This window comes from Stegastes partitus, unplaced genomic scaffold (assembly GCF_000690725.1).
Source record: "Stegastes partitus isolate 25-593 unplaced genomic scaffold, Stegastes_partitus-1.0.2 Scaffold453, whole genome shotgun sequence".
Taxonomy (NCBI): domain Eukaryota; kingdom Metazoa; phylum Chordata; class Actinopteri; family Pomacentridae; genus Stegastes; species Stegastes partitus.
In genome coordinates, this window is record NW_007578184.1 from 100,334 (window position 1) to 122,739 (window position 22,406).

Consider the following 22,406-nt stretch of genomic DNA (forward strand, 5'->3'; position numbering starts at 1 on the left):
GAACATAAAAGGGTGTGACAGTAAATGTGCAGCTGTGGAAGGTAATGAAGGTATCATTCTCTGGATTATTACTGAGTGACAAAAGCCAAACCACACTACCCTCTCCTGCTAATGGATCCCAGCAATTATTTGCTGAATAAATCCTCCTCACCGTGTCCATCTCTTCCTCTTGTTCCTCTTTCTCACTTCCTTTTTTCTTCCTGTCCTTTCACTCTTCATTTCTGCTTCCTTTCATCTTTCCTCCCTCTGACCCTCCCTCTCGTTTTCTCCCCCCTTGTTCCCTAATCCCCCTCGTCGCCCATTTTCACCGCCATTCTCCTTCCACCTCATCCTCATATTTGCTTTCAACATTACACCTCACTTCTCTGCAGCTCCGCTTCCTCGTAGACCCACCTCACTCTTTCTCTTCTTCTTTCTCGCCTCCCACAGTCCCAGTGAAGCCGAGAGAGATGTCGCAGAAGAAGATATTCCTGGTCTTCGTTGCCATCAGTACTGTCAGTCTTCTGCTGCACCATGGGGGCCACTTGAGCTGGTGAGTGACTGAAACATACCCACGATATGCAGACACATTATATACCTGCTATCTCTCTAAAAAAATTCATATAGTGCTAATTATATTGATAAATCTTGCAATGGCAGCTCCTGTCTTTTATAGTCAAATTAACAGAGGGACTGGCTTATACGCACACTTAAATATACTTTCGATGCTCTGCCATGTGTTGTCGAGGGACCAATTATAAAAGTAGATTTTTGACAGCCCTATATTCTGTTCTCAAACTCTTTCAACTTTATGTTTTGCTCAGAAAACTTTTTCCCGATACACAACCTCACTGTCTTAGTGTAATCTGTTTCCACATTTTTGGAAAATATGACCTTCTACTTTGGTCTGCAGTGAATATTACTGCAACAATTCAGCAGAAAAGATCACAAACTAGGTTGCAGGCCAGAAATTAAGTGTTTCACTTAATCAGCCAAGGGTTAAAATGTTCCTACAAGGGAGCAGGCAAAAGGCTAAAATCCAACACTGAGTGAATCGGCAAACAAGAGGAAACTAGGAAGAAACCAGAAGAACAAAAAGTGAAATCACACATGACAGCGACGCAGACCACAACAACTGTGATTGGTCCACGTGGTAGTAATATGTACATTGATTTGCACAAAGACAATCCTTCTGTGAAGCAAAATGGAATATGTACCAGACTGTAACTGCATCTGGCTCGCTCATAATGCAAACTGAGATACTGTACCAGTGTGGCCTTGTGCTATTATTTATATTTTCAAAGCTCTACCAATCCATGGACAGACTCAATCAGCTCCAACTGAATTTTCTGCATTAAATTCTTGTAAAAGTAAATGTTGAACATTTTAACATATTAACTCCAACATGATCCGCTCTGGTTCGGTCACCGTTGTTTGAATTGCAGAGCATAAATACTCACAGCAGTCTAAACTGTTTCTGTAGACTCTGTGTAGATTCAAAGCGGGAGTATAAATGAAGTTTCACAGATGAACTGGCAGAAAAGCAAGCAAAGGAATGAAATAAAACAACCTGGGATGGATTAAAGTGAGTGATTTTACAATGAGACAGGAAAAGACTTGAATGAAATCCAGAAACCACGACAACTATGTGCATGATAAGACTTTTCTGTGATTTTTTATTTAGTGATGTAGCTAATTGTGTCATGATTATTCATATTAATTAGAGTTTTTTTGGAAACACATTTGAACACAATAAAGTTTTATGTTAGGTCCTACAGTAAGTGTCATCATTATACAGCCAAACTTTAAAGGTAATAAGTATGTTGTTATTAACTTAGATGTCTAAAGCAAAAGCTGTTCAGAAAACTAGGAATCTATCAGGTTTACTTATCTTCTAGAGCTGCTTCTGCTAAACCAGAGATGATCTTCTTCTTGCAGCAGACATGGACAGCATTGGTTCAGCTGTATTTAAAGCTTCAGCCACTGTTTAGATCAGGACTAAAACCAGGGCTTATAAAGTCCTGATTAAAAGAACTATCTTTGTTTTTCGAGAGAAAAAAAGGGCATGTTCAAGGGACACATGAGACTTTCATTAATTTGCTTAACATCGCACACAGCACTGTGCTCTTTAATCAGGCTGGCACATAGCTGTTCATTATATTAATAGGAATATTTTTCAAATAACAATGCAGCAAAGGAATGTAAATCAGACTATAAAAACTCCTAAACATGAAATAATTCAATGACTGTATTGTGTGAGATGCTGCAACACATATAACACAAAAAATGATTGAATGTATTAGTTTTTAATTACAATTAGCTGTGGATTATTTATTTCTCTGATATGTATGAGGATAACAATAAGCGCACATCATAAACTACGATTGCACTAAAAGTCAATGAACTATAATGTTGCTTTATCACCCAGCCACAGCGTGCAGTACAGCCTGGACACATCATATATTATCTTACTCTCTTTTTGGTCCTCCATCCTCTAGTGGCTTTGCCCTACTTCATTATCTTGCACCCTTTCCTTATTTCTCTCTTTTCAATTCCCCACATGTTCACTCTTCTTACCTCGGTCCTGCTCTACACCTCAATCTCTTCCATTATCTGTCCAGTGTCTGTGCAATTATGTGTCTAATGTCAGTATTTTATCTGGAGTAGCTACTCCTTTTTGTGGAGCTAATGCAGCTTCAAATAAATTATGTTGTTTTTCTGCCACCAGGACCATGGAGGCTTTCCACCTCGGTTGTCCTGCTCTTCGCTCCCATCCTGCCCCCGGCCTGAAACCCAAGCACACCAACGTGGTCTTTCTCAAGACCCACAAAACGGCCAGCACCACCATGCAGAACCTGCTGTTCCGCTTTGCAGAGCGCAACAATCTGACGGTGGCGCTGCCCGTGCAGGCCTGCGGTCACCAGTTCTGCTACCCGCGCTCCTTCACCTCTCACTTTGTTCATCCGCACACGCTACCACCAAACATCATCACCAGCCACATGCGTTTCAACAAGGCCGAGCTGCAGCGCCTGATGCCCAACGATACGATATACGTAACGATCCTGAGAGAGCCCGGATCCATGTTTGAATCGTTGTTCAGTTACTACAACCAGTACTGTCAGAGCTTTAAGAGGGTCCCTAATGGCAGCCTGGAAGCTTTCTTGGAGGAGCCCTGGCGCTACTACAGACCAGATGAGAAGGACTCCATGTATGCACGCAACACCTTGACCTTCGACCTGGGAGGAGACAAAGATCGCCCAGCGACAGATGCGGCGTACGCACGAGCCTTCGTGGCAGAGGTGGATCGAGTGTTCTCGTTGGTCATGATAGCTGAGTACTTTGATGAATCGCTGGTTCTGCTTCGCCATCTCCTCTCCTGGGATCTGGATGACATTCTATACGTTAAGCTCAACATGCGGACACCAAGTTCCAAGCGAAGTCTCACTCCTGGTCTTCCTGCAAAGATCCGTGCCTGGAATTCCTTAGACGCACGTCTCTATGACCACTTTAATGCCTCATTGTGGAGACAGCTGTCGGCCCTGGGTCCAGCCTGTGTGGCAAGGGAGGTGCGACTCCTTCGGCGGGCCCAGGAAAGGCTGATGAGAAGCTGTTTTGGTGGGCGGATGCCACTTCTCCGCTCAGCTGCCCAGATCAAAAACAAGGATCTCCGCCCCTGGCAGCCCAGTGGAAAGGTCGACATCGTGGGCTACGACCTCCCGGTAAATCTCAGCCGTGGGTTCTCGACCCAGTCCCAGGAGCTCTGCCTCAAGCTCATCATGCCAGAAGTCCAGTACACACGGGTGCTCCTGCGTTCCCAGTCACTGCGCTACCGTCGAGGCTATCAGCTTCGGCCTCCGCAGCAGTCGCATCCCCTCCAGCAGCCCATACGCACAGTCCTGCCTCGGCATCCTCAAGTCCACCGCAGTCAACCGCCACCTCCTGCTGCTCCAGGCCCTGCCTCAGGAACAAGGTCCACCTCCACCTCAAAGCCCGCTGCAGGAACTCAAGGTCGGACCACAAAGTTAGGGCCTAAACCCTCACAGACCCAGGCCTCATAGACTGGAAAACAGAGACTTGAATGAATCCGAGTGCCCAAAAGACTGCATTGTTCCACTCATCCTGACCCGTGACACAATGATGCTTGTTTGGTAACAAAGGCGTCCTTGAGAAAATGTCTGGGTTGTTCTTGTATCAGTGTCTCTCCTGTTCTTTCCAGACAGCGTTTGGGCTAAAAATAAATAAGGTAAAGGGTTAGACATATCTGGACTCGAACTTGAAATTCTCCCATCTCTGGCCTGTGAAACAGAACCATGGTTGGAAGAAACAAAGGCAGGAGAAACACTGGGACTGAGACTAAACTGGGACTTGCCTCAGTTGCAGCGGATGGATGAGGGTTTTAGGTAAAAGTGGCTCTTTGAAGCAAATCTGTTATGTGCAACGGGGACTCAATAGGGAAGTGGCGATATCGGGCCTATTGTGAGGCACAGACTGTGCTTTGTGTGTATCACACTGGTATAGTATCATGTTACTTGCTTTTATTCTCCATTTCTCAAGCTCTCTTTTGCTCTCTCTCCCTAACATATGCCACTACTTGAGAGAGACATAACGACATAAAGGGATCGGCTGTCAGCCTTCCAAAGAGCCTCCTAAGAGGCCAGACAGACCATTAATACAACAGCACAAAAACAAATCTTCTTCTCTTACAAACTCTAGAACCTAAAGCAACAGAGGGAGAGGGGATAAAAAGCCAGGCAGACAGACAGAGACCTTATCCAGAAGGCAAGCCTAAAAACTGCTGGATTCTCCATTTTGCCACCCATTACTGCTACGACTCACAGAGAGCCAACATACAGATAAAGCCTGCGTCTCTTAAGCCTTGCTTCCTCCAAGTATCCCTCTCTCCATTCTCCACCCCATCACCTCTGCCGCTACCTTCTGACCAGACTCTCCATCCGGAGTGGAGCACCAACGTGCTGCTTTTCTTCACCCCAGTCTCCCTCAGACCACCAGCTGACATCACATCTCGCATCGTAGAGACTGTATGTTACTTCACGAGGATGTGTTTTTGAGCTTGGGCGTTATTGCAATAAGATCTCCAGGCCTCCATCCTATATGAAAGCCGTGGATTTAATAACCTACCAGCAACCCCATACCACACACACACAATGGCACAAACGAAAACGTAAAACAACCTGACAGGACAAAGACTTGAAGCTTGTGGGTTGCAGTGTTTGAATATTTAATCGTCTCCTCTCGCAGCCTTCCTATGGCCCACATTCTAGGGTTACACGGCTGTACATTTTCATTAAGGACACGCTCGACCAGGTGAAAGCTGCTCATTCTGAACGCCGAAGCACAGGAGGACAAAGCGAGAGTGTTGATGTAAGATGCTTAAAGCCTCGTAAGGCTGGAAGGCCGGCTGGGATCCTAAAATGTCAATACTTATCTCAGCTGTGCTCCATTTTTAATGCATTCTGCTCATATTTAATGTGTCATTTATGTTCTTTTATTCCTCCAGTGATCAACGGGGTACTGATAAGTAACTGGAGGGCAGAGGAATGATGTGTGCATTTGTGAGACTGTGTGAGAGTATGTGTGTGGCTCACTCTGCTTCATGTTGTGTTTTTTTTTTTTCTCCATGGCCAGCCACGTTGGCATGGCAACAAAAGGAAATATTGTGTGTGGGATTTATTAAGATGATGTATTATTTATTATTGGGACTTTAAGAGTCCCATTACTGTATTTCACCCATTATTTTTCATGAGTCACTGGATAAAAACTGTATTTTCCATGAGTTACTTAAACATCATATGGGCAGCATACCACTTTAGACAGCAGAGGTGGAACAAGGCATGTGGCAACGGTATCAAATATTTATTCTTTACATGTTTTACATAATGCAAAACTACAAAGACCACTTCTGCAAACCGCACACTGAAACAAGTGTAGTCGCTTTAAAATTAATCTTTCATTCAGCGGCGCTTAAGTGCTCAACCACACTGTGCTTCTGCGGTTGTCACACTGCAGGTTATAATAAATAAAAAACACACAAACCGCCGTTGTTCTGACCGGAATTAAAAGCAGAGCGGTTCAGAGGCAGACACGAGGGGAGGATACACAGTTTTATGAAGTGGTTGTGAATTTTGGTGTTTCAAAGCGTGCTTATCTGAACGTACCGGGGAAACTCAGCCTTTAAAGCATGAGATGCACAGCAATTTTTATTTATTTACGGACATTTGAAATATGTTCAGATATGTGTATTATTACGTCAAGGTACATACACTGTAAAAAAAAAATGGGTGAAAGTGGATAAGACAGGAGCTTTTGTATATTTACTGTTAACTAATCCCATGAAAAGACCAAAACCAACAATATGTAAATCCCTCTGCTGACTTTCTGCTGTTCCTGTCCTATCCTGTCCGTGGCACTTAAGTGCATTGATTCCTTTTAAATCCCCAAAACAGTTCACAGATGTAGTCGTGCAGCAGTGACAGGTAACGATTTTTCAATAGTTTAGGGACAACAATGGAGCTCTGCAGCACAGAGGAATAAACACATACAAGACTTTGACTACAGCTGTTACACTGAAGAATCAGTTTATTGTTGGTTTTGCACTTATCATGAGTTTTGTTGACAATAATTGAAATGTAAAATACCACCACCCTTATCCTTTATTAGTTTAAATTCTGCTGCTGTGTGTTAAATAAAAAAAAACAGCTTTGAAAGAAACAATTATTCTGAAATAATAGGAAAACACTGAATATGTGTGTGTCAGAAACTAATTAAAAACCCAAAGTGTTCAATAAATAATCATGTGAATTAATACAAACTGAATATATGATTTACCTACTTTAACAATATCAGAGCTTATTTGTATTTAACTTTTTACTTGACAACATCATTTTATTTAATGATGACAAAGGTACAGTGGTAAATAAAACTGGCCGTTGTGTGGCCCTGGAAAAGGGACATTTTGGTATTTAAATGTTGGAATAAAGTGAAAATAACTGAATTATTTCACTATTTCTTGGTGAATCTTTCCAATGTGATCATTTACTTCACAAAATGCTCACATGTTGAACTCTCTGGTTCTTCGTACCTCCAAAGATTTGCACAAAAAGGTAAAGTTCAGCTGCTGTCAGTAAGTGCATAGAGGGTATATGTAATAAACTCCAATGCATACCCGTGGTAAATGCAACTTTCTGACATCTTTGAGCTTTCCATTTCGAGCAAAGTAAAGGTACAGAAAAAAAATACAATCAAAATAGGTTTTTGAAACTACTTTTCCTCCTATGTCTGTGTCTGAGTGGGATCCAGATAAAGAATATGTCTGTTTCCTCTCAAATGTTAATTTCTGATCCATTTCTGCCTGGCTGTGAGTCGCTGTAAGTGCTCTTTTGATTGTACGAGTCATTCACCCGGCTGTTCGGCTTCTTGTGAGAGTGTTTCAGTAATGGTCATGCTGTCATGTCTAAAGTGTCGGCTATTCTTCTTTGAAAATGCCGGAGGGGCTTTAAAAAAACGTTACACTAAAATCTCATCATCTTCGCATTAGCGCCTCTTTATTCTCTTGTTAGAGTGACGCGCAAAGCTGTTGTTGTTGATTTGATTTTTTGTTTGTTTTGCTATAATGAGAATTTCTTGTGGTGTCAGAGCCTTTTTGGGCTCTCTGATGAGCCTTTACATCACAGAAAAAAGAAACAGTTTATTGCCATTGGGGGAAAATGGCACTCTCAATCGTTCTCTGACCCGTTGTCCTTCATTGTCTCTTTGATCTGCTCATCATTTATTTCCATTTTCTGTTTATGGATTTATCTGTGAAATGGGAAGAATGAGACTTTTTTTTTTTTTTTTTCCATTTTTGTGATTGAGTGAAAGAGTTTGTTTGGGTGACGGAGCTCTGAACAAATGGCTAGCGACAATCAGAGCTAGGGGCCCCAAAGCTTTGTAATTACTGATGGTAAATGTGATGAATAAAGTGAGAATGATTTCAATTCATCGCTGAGCGAACGTTTTTGACTCTGTCATTACACTTTTCAATGCAGATTTATTCAGATATGCACCAACTTGAATTACTCTGAATATTAGAGCAATGCACACACACGCACACTTTTCATCAAGAGCGATACATAACACACAACCACAATTAAGATTCTGATTCTGAACGGTTTCTATTTCCCTGAAGACTCAAAGCAGACTTTTCGGGCCGCAATCAGGCTTTTGAAATTACCTCCATTCAGCACGCCTGCCTAAGTGAATGAACAAATTGCTTCTCAGAGAGACAAAAACAAAATGCAAAGCAGTGTGTTTGATAAGACTGTGATTGAAGCAATCACGGCGCTGTGTCCCCTTTCGCCGGCCTGTCATTATGGCCTGCTGTTGCCATGGCGGTGCCTGCTGTGAGGTGGCCCTCCGGACTCGTTGCCTCGGCACCTCTCTGTTTTTCCTCTCACATCTCTACTGCAGTTCTCTTTGTTGCTCTATCTTGGACATAATCAGGGTTTTCACCATAAGCATCATTATAATAATAACAGTAACTGTACTAATATAATGACCAACGGATAAAAAGGAGGAAGAGAGCAAACAGCCAGTTCACAAATAAATACTCCCATTTACGCTCTTGTATTTTTCCACTTTCTTACTTCTGAAACAAACTTGCGTACAAATATGCAAGACACAAGCTGTGCAGAGATACCAAAAACGACTCTACGTGGCAGTCATTCAAAACCTTAACAATACAGCAAAAATAACATAAATAAATGAATTTTTAGTCTGCTGGGAAAAACACTCAATCCTCGATTTTCTTCCCTCTGCAGTCTTTATGTGTGAGGTTTATTTATGCCTGAGAAGCTGGCATCTCCATTGCGTGAAATCCACTTTAGCATGAACATAAATACCTATATTTATTGACAATTTACACAAATTTAATATTTAATGAATTATTTAATTACTTATTGACTTTTCAGGCACGCTCGCGGCACAGCTTGAAGGATGGTAATTCCAGTCCACCACTTTGGTGTGGAATATATCAAATATTTTGAGATTGATTACCATGACACGGAGGATATTTATCATTCCCAGAGGGTGACTTTTGAAATCTTTTAACCTTTTCTTCTAGTGGAGCCAGCACATTGACATTTTTGGGCTTTTAAAGAGATATCTCAACTATAACTGAATGGAGTGACACGAAATCTGGCATTCGCATTCATCTCTCCCTCAGGATGAATTATAATAACTCTGGGGATCCCTGCACTTTTCCTCCAGTGCCAAAGTGGTAACTTGTCCAACACTTTGCACAAAATGTATGCAAAACTAATGGCATTCCCGTCAGCCTCAGCTGTTCTGTGTTTAGCACTAATTAGCAAATGTAAGCATGCTAACAAGATAAACTAAGACGGTGACGGTGGCAACCTATTATTATAACCATTTAGCATCAGCATTTTAATGCTTCATTTTGAGCTTGTTAACTTTTAGCTCTGAGCACTGTTGTACCTAAGGGCTGAGGCAGACTCTATTATTGGAACTGGTGCACCTGATGTGCAGGAGTTCAAATCCTGGCTCCGTTCTTACCTCCACAAATCACAGCAGAGGGTGGCTGTGCATATCAGATTGTCAATTTTGGAAACTCAGAAATGGTCAAACAGACTCCCCTGACGCACTGGCCCTTTAAATACAGCCTCACACAGCAGCTTCCAGACATGCAGCAGAATTAATAAAGCACACTGTGTATACTAATTAAAACAAGTAAACAACCATTATCTATTCACATAGTGCTCATTAATGAGCCGCACACATGGATGCTATACGGTTGTAAAACACACAAAGGCTGTCAACATAACATCCATACAGCACATTTAGCAAATTGATGACATGCAAATGCCTGTCTGAGCTCCACAATGTGACCCTATTGGTTGCACATGTGACCAAAACCCTGTGAGGTGTGACTAAACATTCACCGGACACACCGGTGCACCACACATTTAGCCGGCCAGCCTGTGTCTGTCTCTGGGTGGCCTGCCAAGGTAAACACAATCATCTAGTTTCAACTGAGGTACATCTAAAGTTGGAATGCTTTATTTCACTTTCACAAACTAACTTTTGGTCACACATCAGTCTAAGCTGCAGTAACTGAGTGGGAACAAGAGCCTTGTCTGTCTAGCAGCATCTACCAAAGCATTTAGGGATTACTGGTAAATTGTGGCATCAGCACGTGAGGCATTTAAGGGACATCTGTAAATTGCACCTTCAGAAAACAACCTCTGTTACAGTGTCTCCTCCAAACTACACGAGTCTCTGCATGAACATCAGAGTTTCAGCACCAGGCAATTGCCGCAGTAAGGAGTCACAAATGACAATGGATTTTAACACAGTTTGAAATGTAGCTAAAGAACAGCTACCTTTAACTTTAATTAAATAATCAGCCTTGTTAAAAAAAAAGAGAAAGGAAACAGTTCAAATGTCCCATCTACTTGCAGTGTTTCTCTGCATATTTATTCCGAGTTACAATCACTGCCATATTGTGCTAAAATATTACTATTATGTATGAGACCTGACAAAAAACATACCATGTACAATGTAGTTTTGCCAGCAAACAGCAATTAGGTGCACCAGTGCAACCAATGTAAAAGGTGAATCTGGAGCCGTACCTTTTGTCGTAATACAAAGATGTCTTGAAAGCAACCCACAGCATCCCTTATTTAACATTAAATGCTAATGCAACATGACAAATTTTCCATTTAATACAGTAGCACAAGAGTGAAATTTAAACTTGTTATAAGCAACACTGTTAATTCCTAACCTGAGCTGTGTGGTGGTTGAAAGAGTAGCTAGCAGTGTTTGTCTTTTCTTCCATGAACAAAGAGCAAATGTAAATGTTTCCTACACAAAAAGCAAAAAAGAATGTCAGACAAAATAACAGAACAATGAGCACAATGGCCGCTGATTCGAGCGATCGGGCTGCAAGATCACATTTAACTCCATAATAGCACACAAACAAACACAGCTGTGCACTGTGCAACGTGCACTCAAACACATTAAACCCCTGGTTAATGTAGAAACAGGCTTTTACGCATACACACAAGAGCCTCTCAGACACAAACAAACAAATTCCCTCGTGACACAAACCCAAAACGAGACCTCAAACACCAACGATTTAACAAACACACACAGGAACTGCCACTGAGGAACGTTCAAGCCCGAACACTCCAATGCAATGGATTTCATTAAGTCTATAACCGGGTATTTATGTGTTGTGCAGACGCTGTTTGGTGTTGCAATTTACAGGATTATTTATTTAGAAGTGCACGAGCAGAACTGTGGCGGTGAATTGTCACAGCTTAGCTGGAGCGCTCTGCCTTGACTGCACTGTGATCGGACCTAAAACGTCAGCCACCTATTCATCATCGAGAACAAAGTGCATTTTCAGCCTTTATGTATTCCGGCTCTGTAAGTTAAGTTGCTGTAGAGGGCTGAAAGTTTTCACTTTGTTCATGAAGAATGTGACTGGGTTTGGACTTGCCTCTAATGACTCGTCTCGGGGGACGAGACTTCAAACAAGCAGAACTGCAGACTTCAAACTTGGACTTGAGTCCTATTTAAATCCCACAAATTGAGATTTGGAAACTAACTGCTCTTAGACTTGATTTACTGATAATTTGACCTGCTGAAGGCTAGATGTGATTTGAGACTTAGGAGCAACAACATTACAGCTCCATTTGGACACTGATGAGAACGAGTGGTTTGATTTGGACCTCATAACGCTGACACACCTGGGACACACTGGTCCTGAAGGAGAATTATATCAAGCAATCCAGAGACTTAGAATTGGCTTTGATTTAAACAGAGAAATGACTCTAAAATTGACTTGCTTGAGACTGACCCTCTAAAAACATGGACAGAGTTTTAGAAATCTTGCATCTGGACATGATGTGGAAAACACGCAGAGCTACAGATTTACAGCATACAACAGAAAGTGAGCACACTCCTGTGCAAAATCCCTTAAATGTCAAATGATTTCAAATTGTATCACTTGTAAATAATTACACGATTGGTTTACTAAGTTGATGAATAGATTATTTCCTCTTATTAAGAATCAAAAACAAATACTTTAGAAAGACTATGTTGGCCCCAAAGTAGAAATTCAATGCAACAAAAGTGAATACATCTGCTACAACTGACGCACAAGCTAGAAAACCTGTGATCATTAAAAAGCAACTAATTACACCTGTGATTCCCAACTGCATGAACTACTGTTATAAAAACAACCTGTAAACACCAGAACTTTCTCAGTTTAGTACCTATAGGCTGTCTTTCTGCATGTCTAGCCTTAGGTGGGAAAAAAATTGCCAGAGAAACTATAAAATCTGATTGTGATACTTCACAAAGATGTCAAAGGAAGATTCAACTAAAAATCAGTCAAAACAGAGCTGCAGCTGTAAACAGGAGGTACAGAAGGAGGCATGGTACCACTAATCAGCGCAGCAGTGGTTGTCCTCCTAAAATGACTCCACGGACAGCGTGCTAGTTTCACAGTCTACCTCTGAATAAGACGGTGCTTCAGCCTTGGCACAGCGGTTATCAATGGACACTGGAGCTTCGGTGACAGTTCATACAGTGTGAAGGCATCGTGTAACATAAATGTCCAAGAAAATAAAACCCTTGCTTTCTCTTTGGCACTAATCTGCAAGATGAATATGTGCCACAATGTATGAAAACAAACCTGACAATTCTGGGAGTTCATTCTTTGGTCAGTTGAAACCAAGATAAATTTGATTATGTTCAGGACGAACCAGGTGATCATCTATCACAGTGAATGCTTTTAGAATTTACGGGTTATGTTATACTTTTGCTTGTCCAAAGAAAGTGATAAACAGACAGACGTAGCCCAACAGCTCGTTGGTATTTGCAGACTGCAGTAAGTCTGTTGTGACATGATGGTGCTACTACATTACACAGTCAATAGAAGAGCACTGAAACGCACAGCGCTGTTACCATCATACTACTGGGAAATGTAGGTAAACTGGTAATGACACTACTTGTAGTGATGCTTCTGTCTCACAATGTTAGTTACTATTAAATGCTTTAAGCAAGTTTAGACTGTAATGTGGGAGCCATTGCTGTAGGTGTGCAGTCATGGCTTCGGTGCCAGTGTTTTCTCTCCAGTTCCATATTTTGAGTATCCAGGTACCCACAGGTTGACAAGACACTGACTAGCTTAAGGCTTTGGAACAAAAACAGTTTTAAACAAACATGCAAATATCTGTGGGAGCGCTCCATCAACATGTAGCTCTGTGCCTTGAAATGCATAATTTTTGGTCACCTAAGCCATTTCCTAACACAAGTGATGCAGTTGACAGCTTTGAAGATCTAGTGTGGACTTTAAAATTATCTCAGTAGATCTTTGAGATGACATCACCACACATACTGTTTGCAAGGTTAGGAACTGCCATGCCAAGTGCAAGTCTGACTGTCATCAGTATTTCAGCAGCAGCAGTTAAAGCGGAACACACCGGCCCTCTAATAGGAGGACTGTCAAAATGACCAATGTGCAGAATGCTTTTTTGGAACAAACAGTTGTGGATATTGTGTGGCTAAATCTTAAGCAGAGTTTATATTTCTCTGACATTGTGCTCTGTTGGATCTGAATCTCTCACTCAAACTAAAACCATAAAATTGATTTTCAAAAGCTAAAAGCTGCACATCAATCAAAGTGAAAGAAATCATTTCTTGACGTCCCCTCTGAAGGATCAGCTAATTACACTGCATCAAACTGACCCTATCCTATAATTTTCCTGTCTGTCAAAGTCCAAAGTCGTCTCTTCATGTCATATCTTTTCCTGATATTTTAATTTCTACCTCATGTATCAATTCCTCTTTTTTCCACTGCCTTACCATGTCAGCTTTGCAGCTCTCCAGCTCTTTTGTCAGGCTGTGTTGGCGGCTGATGTTGCAGGCTAAATGTAGTCCAGCTTTGTGAGTCACAGAGAGCAAGGAGGCACCGCAGCACAGAGGTTTCAGTGTATTTTTTTCCTTTTGTGAGTCAGAGCGTATTGGAACAATGCAGGAGCGCAGGAGGCTGGCTGGGTGGGCTGTTAGAGCAGCTTATCCCTGATAATGTGAGCTCATCCCCGCTCTGAATAAGCGCTCTACTGGGCTCAGAGGTGCCACTGACATCAAATCTACCATTTGTTCTTGCTTTGACTCTCTCCTCGGCAGAGGAAGAATTTCTACTTTTACATGTCTTTCTCTCAGGCAGAAATTATATAATTGAGGGAGTTAAACCTCGACTGATAAAGCCAAAGAACCACATATTCTGAGTCGAGTTAAGTTTTGAAAGAACAGAAGTTCAGATAAAGAGGAAGCAAAGAAGTCATTAAACTTTTTGGTTTGGTCGTTGTCCAAGTTCAGACAAAGCAACATTAGCTGTGTGGGCAACCTGGATGCTGATCATGAAAAATAAAGAAATCTTTGACCTTCCTCTTTGCTATTTATTGTAGATGAACGTTTTCTACTCAATTTCCCTTCAAAAATCTGAAAATCATTCATGCAGTCACTAGACAATGCATTTCACTGCAAACACACCATCCCGGCTGTGAAGCATGGTGGTGGCAGCATCATTATGTGGGGATGCTTCTAGGCAGCATGCCCTGCAAGGATTGTAAAGGTAGAGGGTAGAATCATAGGGAAATGTTGGAGGACAACCTGACAACCTGACAACCTGGTCTGCAAAAAAAATGTGACTTGGTAAAGGTTCTTTTTCCATCAAGACAACGACCTAAAGCTTACAAAGAAATGGTTTAAAGACAAAAAGGTGAATATCCTGGAGTGGCCCAGTCAGAGCGCAGACCTTAGCCATAGCGTTACGACATATTTCACTCATGATGTTTCTTCTAGCACATAAAAAAACCAACATAAGGACATTTTAACACAGAAAAGTACTTGGTTTATCACAGGAGGGGGACTTTAACGCCTATTTTTTTTAAAATCTAGACTGTGGGGGCTGTGGCTCAGGTGGTAGAGCGGGTTGTCCTCTAATCGCAAGGTTGACGGTTCAATCTCCCGCCCCTCCACAGTAGAAGTGTCCTTGGGCAAGACACTGAACCTGACGTTGCTCTCAATGGCAGGCAGGCACCTTGCATGGCAGCTCTGTTGCTACTGGTGTATGAATGTGATCCACTCTTTGGATAAAAAGCGTCTGCTAAATTGTAAATTGTAAAAGAAAGGCAAGTTTGGCCCGAAAACAAAGCTGAGGTTAAAAACATTCAGGCAGCGTAACAGGGCAAGAAGGCTGGAACAGTTTGGAAGGAACAAAAAATAATCTGGAAAATAAACAATAGGGAAAAGATCTGTGGGATGATGAAGACGTTTACAGCAGGTGAGATCAGGGGGCGGTTAAAGGCGAGAACACACCGAGGGCGACAGCAGGAAGTGGAATGGTGAGCTTTTAACATGAGTACCAGGCAGACTCTTAAAGGAGCAAAAATTTGTGCAACAAAGTCTGAACTAGAGATTTGCATGGCAGCCTTTCTGTAAAACAAAAGCAGTCTCAAGCTGCTGTCAGACATGCACTCCTTTCCATTAATCTGTCCACAAATGTCAGCTTCACGTCTGAATGAGCAGCCTGCTAGCTTTCCCGTAAACGTCGCTACAGCAATCTTACTGGGGCAGACCGAGTAAAATTTCTGTCTCACTTTTAACACAGCAGTAGTCTGAACAGCATCCCGTCGTATTAACAGAAAGGCACACACAAGCAACATACTATGATTTGTTTGAAGTGATTTGGGGAAGTCTCAGCTCCAATGCTGATCCATAAATATCACAGAAGGAGCCAAAATCACAGAACACCGTTCTCACTTGCGCTGCACAACAGTTTCACATCAACTACACACTGAAATATTCATAAAAATACAACTTCACTGGAATTAAGATAGAGACTATGACAGAATAATGACAATTTCAGTAACTAAAGTTCAGTTTGTTGCTTCCAGTTGATTGAAGGCGCCTTTTTTCTGTCATAGATATAATTACAAGCGATCCCCAACACGGAAACAGAATCATTCTTCACACTGGACAGAGTCACAGCCACAATCAGAATGTGGTGTAGTTGTATTTTATTACGTTCATTCAGAAAAGCAAGCAAATGTAGAAATAAGACTAATTCTGTTTTTTTGAGGGCTGCAAGGTAGTGCGGTGGTTAGCACTGTTGCCTCACAGCAAGAAGGTCGCTGGTTTGCGTCCTGGTGAGGACACCTGGGTCCTTCTGTGTGGAGTCTCCATGTTCTCCCCGTGCAGCGTGGGTTCTCTCCAGGTTCTCCGGCTTCCTCCCACAGTCCAAAACATGTTGAGGTTAATTGGTGATTCTAAATTGTCTGTAGGTGTGAATGTGAGTGTGCTTGGTTGTCTGTCTCTAGGTGTAGCCCTGTGATAGACTGGTGACCTGTCCAGGGAGTCCCCTGCCTTCACCCTGAGTCAGCTGGGATAGACTCCAGCCCCCATGACCCTAGTGAGGATTAAGGCGGTGTATAAATAACACTGATCTACACCCATTTTGGTGTCAAAGTTTTTTGACCTGATTTTGAACAATCGCAATGTGCTGAATCCAAATATCACATTTTGATTTGATGAAACATGCAATTTACTTGTATTTACCTTTATAAATGTTTACCTTCATCTACTTTTGGATCATTTAGCTTATGAAAAGGATTAGAAAATGAAAATTTTCCTTTAAAATCTGATTTCATATGTGAAATACTAAAATAAATCAATCACCAATGTCAAAAAATGTCGATTTAGTGGTACATTTTTTTATTTTTTTAAAAAATCAAGCTGGCATAACAACCTGATACAGAAAAGCAGATGTCATTTTTGGATTCAGCGTTGCAACAATGTCCTAAATCAGTTTTAAAAAATCCTACACACCTTAAAAAATGTATTTTTTATAACCCAGTGTAATGGATGGACGGATGTTTATTTGATTTTTAGCCGGCAGTAAAGATTTTTCTTTGTTCGGGGACCATTTAGAGTCTCTAAGTAGCCTAAGGTTTGAGTTTTTTGGGTTGTGGGAGGAAACTGGAGCATCCTGGTGTAAAGAGAGAACACGGAACTGAAAGGACAGAAGCAAATCATTACATATGTTCAGTCGTTGTTATTTTCACTGCCTTTTAATGAGAGCTTTAGTAGTTTGGACCACCACTTCCAAATCATACAATCCTGTGAACATTATTCAAGATTTGGCCGGTTTTTCTATAATCGACATGTAAATTAATACTTTGAATGCTTTTCCTGTGATTTTAGTAACTATTATCGGTAACTTAACACAAGGAGAATCTGGAAAATGACAGTTTTAAAGATGATTTACCACTTCTCAGCATTTAATAGAAACAATATGTATATAATAATGCTAAATATTCACAGAAAAATAGTGTAATTTTACAGCCAAACAATAAAAAAACAAGCTAATGACTATTAGTAATGCACATACACACAGTTTATCAGCTACAGTTACATCATTTATTAAACAGCAGCTGTCCTCAGATTGAGTCTGTCAGGATTTTTCCATTTTGCTGTTAGTAAAGTAGAAGTTGGATTTTAATCACACAAGGATGCTGAATTTTCAGCGTTTCAGAAATAATTAAGTTTGATAAGCTTGCTTTCAGTTTAGTCATTTATGTATTAGTGCATTAACATTAATTACATATAACTTGATATTCTGTCCATTCTCCCGTGAATGACAAATATAGCACTGGGCTTTATTTATCTGAGAAGAGCTGTAAGCAACATTAACGTGAAAGTGACCTACATCTGAATGACAGAATGTCGTCACTTTAATAGATTTATGAAGCAGAAATGTTGTGCATCCCATGTATGAAAAGGGCTTTAGCTGGCAAACACAACTCATGGTGTTTTCAACAATCTTGTTTTTTTATAGACATTCCCCTAAATTCACATTTTTCAGATCTAAAAATCTTCGTCTGTGCAACATTTCAGAAAACGAACTACATGTGTCAAGTTTGTCTGCATTTTTTTTAAAACACTGGCATCACCAGCTGACCTCTGGCGTTAAACCCTCGATCACTTTAAGTAGTAAAGAGTCACATTTTTAACATCACGATCATCCTTTCACGATCACATCACCATATTCTTCCTTTTTGGATGTTACTCAGCCTTTCACACATAGAGAGATAGAGAGGAGGTGGACAGATGAAGGGAAGGAATGATAGAGTGATGAGAGGATCCGGGATGAGAGGAAAGCCTGACTCTCCGGCAGACTTCTGTCAGCTCTGATCACCCACAACAGATGGCCGGGACTGTGACCAAGTTTTTTCGCCAGAGGGACAGACGGATGGACAGCCATCAGCCGACGTTATTTCTTTGCTGTTGTTTATGTTCACGTGAGCCAGTGACGGGATGGACGATGGGTCTAATTTCTGTGACCTACTTAATTACTCCTCATGCCTCCCTATCCTCGGTGTGTGTGTGTGTGTGTGTGTGTGTTTGTGTGTTTGTGTGTTTGTCAGTGTTGGGGATGTGGAGGCATGCCTGAGGAGGAAACAGAGGAGCTAAATCAGCCCTGCATAAACATGAAATAAATAAATACTTCAGCACATCGCACACTTGCAAAGGCATGGCGGGAAAACATTGCTTCTCACATGCACATGCCTTGACTTACAAAGTGACAGATAATCCAGATTCACAAACAACTTAATTAAACATCATCACTGGGAGGTGTTTGTACGGCGAGGGATGACTGCTGGCTTTGCAGAAACGGCATCATGATGCAACATCCTTGCCATCCTCTGTATCACAATCTACTTCTTACATTGGTCTTGAAAATGAAGCATGTTCCTGGGTTTAACTTCTATAATCCAAGACAAATCCACGTCTCATAACTCTCATAGCAGCTGTTATGAGAAATTCAAATCCTCATGATTTTAATTAAGTTAAGCAACATTTACCTTGTGAGCACAGGAATAAATTAGAACTCCCAGTGAAAAAAAATGTGGGAAAAATATCACAGCTGACTACAGGCTTTTTGTGCTCAGCTATAGAGAGCTGAAATAATTCTATATTAATGTTGTGTTTGCTTGAAATGCTTCCATTTACTTTAAAGCACAGATTGCACAACGCAACACAGAATGAGCATGAGGTTAAATTCACAATCCTGTTAACTTCAGCAAGGAATTTCAAGTTCACAGTTTCATCAAATATAGGAAAAGATCAACTTTCTAGTGTCGATCTCATGACTCATTCATGGAGGGATTCTCAGCTGGGACTGGTAGCTAAGGAAGTTTTGGGTCAGACACCAGAGCTGATCCAATCTAGCAGGAAAGCTAATTCATGCCACTTCTATTCTGTCATGACGTTTAGCCTTTGAATGCCTCGGGCTTATGGGAAATGGTGTTCACAAAAGGCACAGGAATGTGCAGCAATATTAGATCTTTTTTGTAAAACTACCACCCTTGTCTAAACAGATGACGGGATCCACATGATCTACAACTCTGCTCCAAGCCCAGGTTTTTGGTTCCAATTATCAGTGTGCTTCAGGCTCCTTTCAGCTCTTTGTAGTCTTTAAAAGCGGTACATACAGTATTGTCGTACCCGAGATCAATCTTGGTCTCAAACTCACTTTTTGAAAGTCCTGATCTTACCTTGATATTTTTACTTCGTCTTTTCGTGGTGTGAAACGACGAGGACTTGGGATTTCACTTCAAGACACAATTGCAGGGACATCATTAAATTTCCTAAAGTGCATATTTGTTATTATTATTGTGATCAGATCTCTAGCTGTCTGGTTCAAATGTGGCCACTGGCGGACCAACGGACCAGTTATGTCGCCCAACCTGATCCACTTCATATGCATCCCAGGATAGTATATTAGGACTTTGGACAACAAGGACTTTGGATTTCATTTCAAGACACAACTGCAGCGATATCATTAAATTTCCTAAAGTGCCTATTTGTAAATATTGCTATTGTGATCAGATGTCTAGCTTTCTGGTTTAAATGTGGCCAATGACGGGCCAACGGACCAGTTATGTCACCCGTCCTGATCCACTTCACATGCACCCCAGGAAAGTAAATTAGAGCAGAGATTAGAAGAAGCTGTGGCTGTCTGGTAGGAGAGCCAAATCTCTTGCAGTGCAATTTAGTTACCTAAACCAGAAAGCGTTCATCCGCGAAACAACATCGAAATGAAAACACACAGCAGTATTTAAATTCTGTGAAACTGAGACAACTAGGATCGTGTCTAACTTTTAGAGGCACTTAGAAAGAATAAAGAAAGGTAAGCTGAGTGGAAGTGACACTCGCCATCTGTGGATATCCTGTATGTGTTAAGCTTCATTGGGGCAGTACAACGGGACTCACACTGGTCTGCCTCGGGTCTTGTCTTGGTCTCACCCTGCCTTGGTCTTGACTAGAACCCTCCACCTCCTGGGTCTGGTTTGGTCTCCATACACTGTGGTCTTGGTGCTGGTTTTGCTGGTTTAGAAAGATTTATGAAAGGGACATTTTAGCCTTCAGGAAGAGCGTTACATGTCAAAACTGATACCACTCTCATGTCTGTGCACTAAATACAAGCCTGGAGAATATTGGCTTAGCTTAGCACAATAACTGGAAGCAGTCTTGGCTCGCCGTGACGCTCGGAAATCTGCACCTCTGAAGCTCCCTAATAAACACAGTAAATCTTCTTTAATCCTTGCAAGAAGTGGACAAAAACTACAAATGTGAAAATGATAATTTGCAGTTTCACAGAGATGGATATTGGTGGAACTGTTTATCTGTGGGCACAGTGACTTAATGAGTCAAGCTTGAAAAAAAAATAGACTTAAATACAGAGAGCAACCAAAGCTTTACAAGTTAAAAGCGATGAAAACTGAAGGAGATTGATGATTATAGATGATGAGGCACAGGAAGACAGATCAGAAATGAGAGGAAACACATTCAGAAATCATGCGCTATCAAGTCGTTTGTGTGCTTGTTGTGTGCCGGATGCCTGTGCTGATTGCTGATCACACACCCCTACTGTGAGCTCACACTCCGACGCACCACAGCAAACATGCCCTTCGCCTCCCAGCTTGTTACTGTACACATTTTCCCCCAAATTAAGTTATACTTTTCCTTCACGCACTTTAATGCTCGAGAGCGCGATAATTCCTCAACACACACAGTCAAAAATGCACATTTAAAAAAAAAAAAAAACCCACAAACCCCCCCGTCTTTATCAGCCTGCAGCAGCTCCAAGCAGCGGTTGAATCCGCAGCAGACCTACAGTAAAGCCTCCACCTACAGCGCTGTTGTTTACTAAGACTCCCAAAGACTCATACTTCCCCCTGCAGTGCACCACTCTCTGACCCCGTTGCCCACACTGGAGCTGTGATCTAAAATAAAACAAACACTTTGTTATCTGCAGAGTGAAGCCCGCTCAACATCCAAAGGGAGGGAGAGGGAGAGGGAAAAGAGCGAAACCCTCCCAGGGAAATGTGTCTTTACAACTGGAGACGAGCTGGGCGAACGTGTGGGGGTCGGAAACTTCAAGGCGCGCAGCATCCATAGCAAATACGTGTTTGTATGCTGAGTGGCGGCTTGAAAGCAGTGAACTGAGCAGTAATATGTATGTATTTCTGTATGTGTGTGAAGATGTATACACGCTGCAGGCTGCATCCCTGTGGTGTGAAGTGTTGCTCGGCTTTGTTGCAGTGCACATTTGGGTTGTTGTGTGTTTCTATACTGTGCTTCTGTAGGTGAATTTTGTGCCTTTATGAATGCATGCATGAGGTTTGTGCCATTATTATTGGCTGGTTGTGGAAACTCCTCCATAAACATTCATTAGCTCCAAACATCAAGCAGGAAAGCAAGACCACAGCTGCAAACGGAGTGTGTAGGTGTGCAGAGCAACAAAGAGCATAAGAGATGCCACAGACTGAAGTTGAAAAGTTTCTTTTGAAGTTTCTTTTCTTTACAACTAAAGTTTGAGCAGCGTTCCTCATTGTTGGTAAACCACAGATAATTGAATGTACAATTTAACATATGTCTGAACAAGTGTGGATGCGTTTAGGTGAATAATTCTCATTCAAAAGCAAAGATTCAATGTTTGTGATTGCCGTATTCCTTGAATTTTCACGGCACAAAAAAAAAATCTGGTGTTGAGCTTTAGTGTGGCTTAGATCTTACAAATAAACTCAGTTGTCTAACTTTGTCTGCTGCACAAGCCTAACTAGTTTTGATTCAAACTGGACCCACTTCCTGTGTATTCTGTCAATTAAGGGATTTTTTTAACTAGCATGGCTGACTGAGCAGCAGATTCAAGCTGCTCAGCTCTTTACTCTTAAGCTGAGAAATTCAGTAATGAGACAGGCAACATCAGCCAAAAAAAGCATATTTCCAAGGGATTTCTGCTAAAAAACTTTTCTGTCTTAACAACTTACATG

The 22,406-nt window shown here is 41.5% G+C and overlaps 1 protein-coding gene across 1 annotated transcript; it reads left to right on the forward strand.

The window, feature by feature from the left end:
* The first annotated feature begins 449 nt into the window (after positions 1–449).
* Positions 450–4,042, forward strand: gal3st3 (galactose-3-O-sulfotransferase 3). The gene is made up of 2 exons (XM_008286368.1): positions 450–532; positions 2,708–4,042. Exons 1-2 carry the CDS (start codon positions 450–452, stop codon positions 4,035–4,037), a joined length of 1,413 nt encoding a protein of 470 aa, XP_008284590.1. The 3' UTR covers positions 4,038–4,042.
* Positions 4,043–22,406: the final 18,364 nt, after the last annotated feature.

Excerpts from the sequence above, each read along its gene's own strand:
- gal3st3 (XM_008286368.1), top strand. The coding sequence starts at position 450 with ATGTCGCAGAAGAAGATATTCCTGGTCTTCGTTGCCATCAGTACTGTC. Across the intron at positions 533-2,707 it reads CATGGGGGCCACTTGAGCTG|GACCATGGAGGCTTTCCACC; the intron begins GTGAGTGACTGA and ends TTCTGCCACCAG.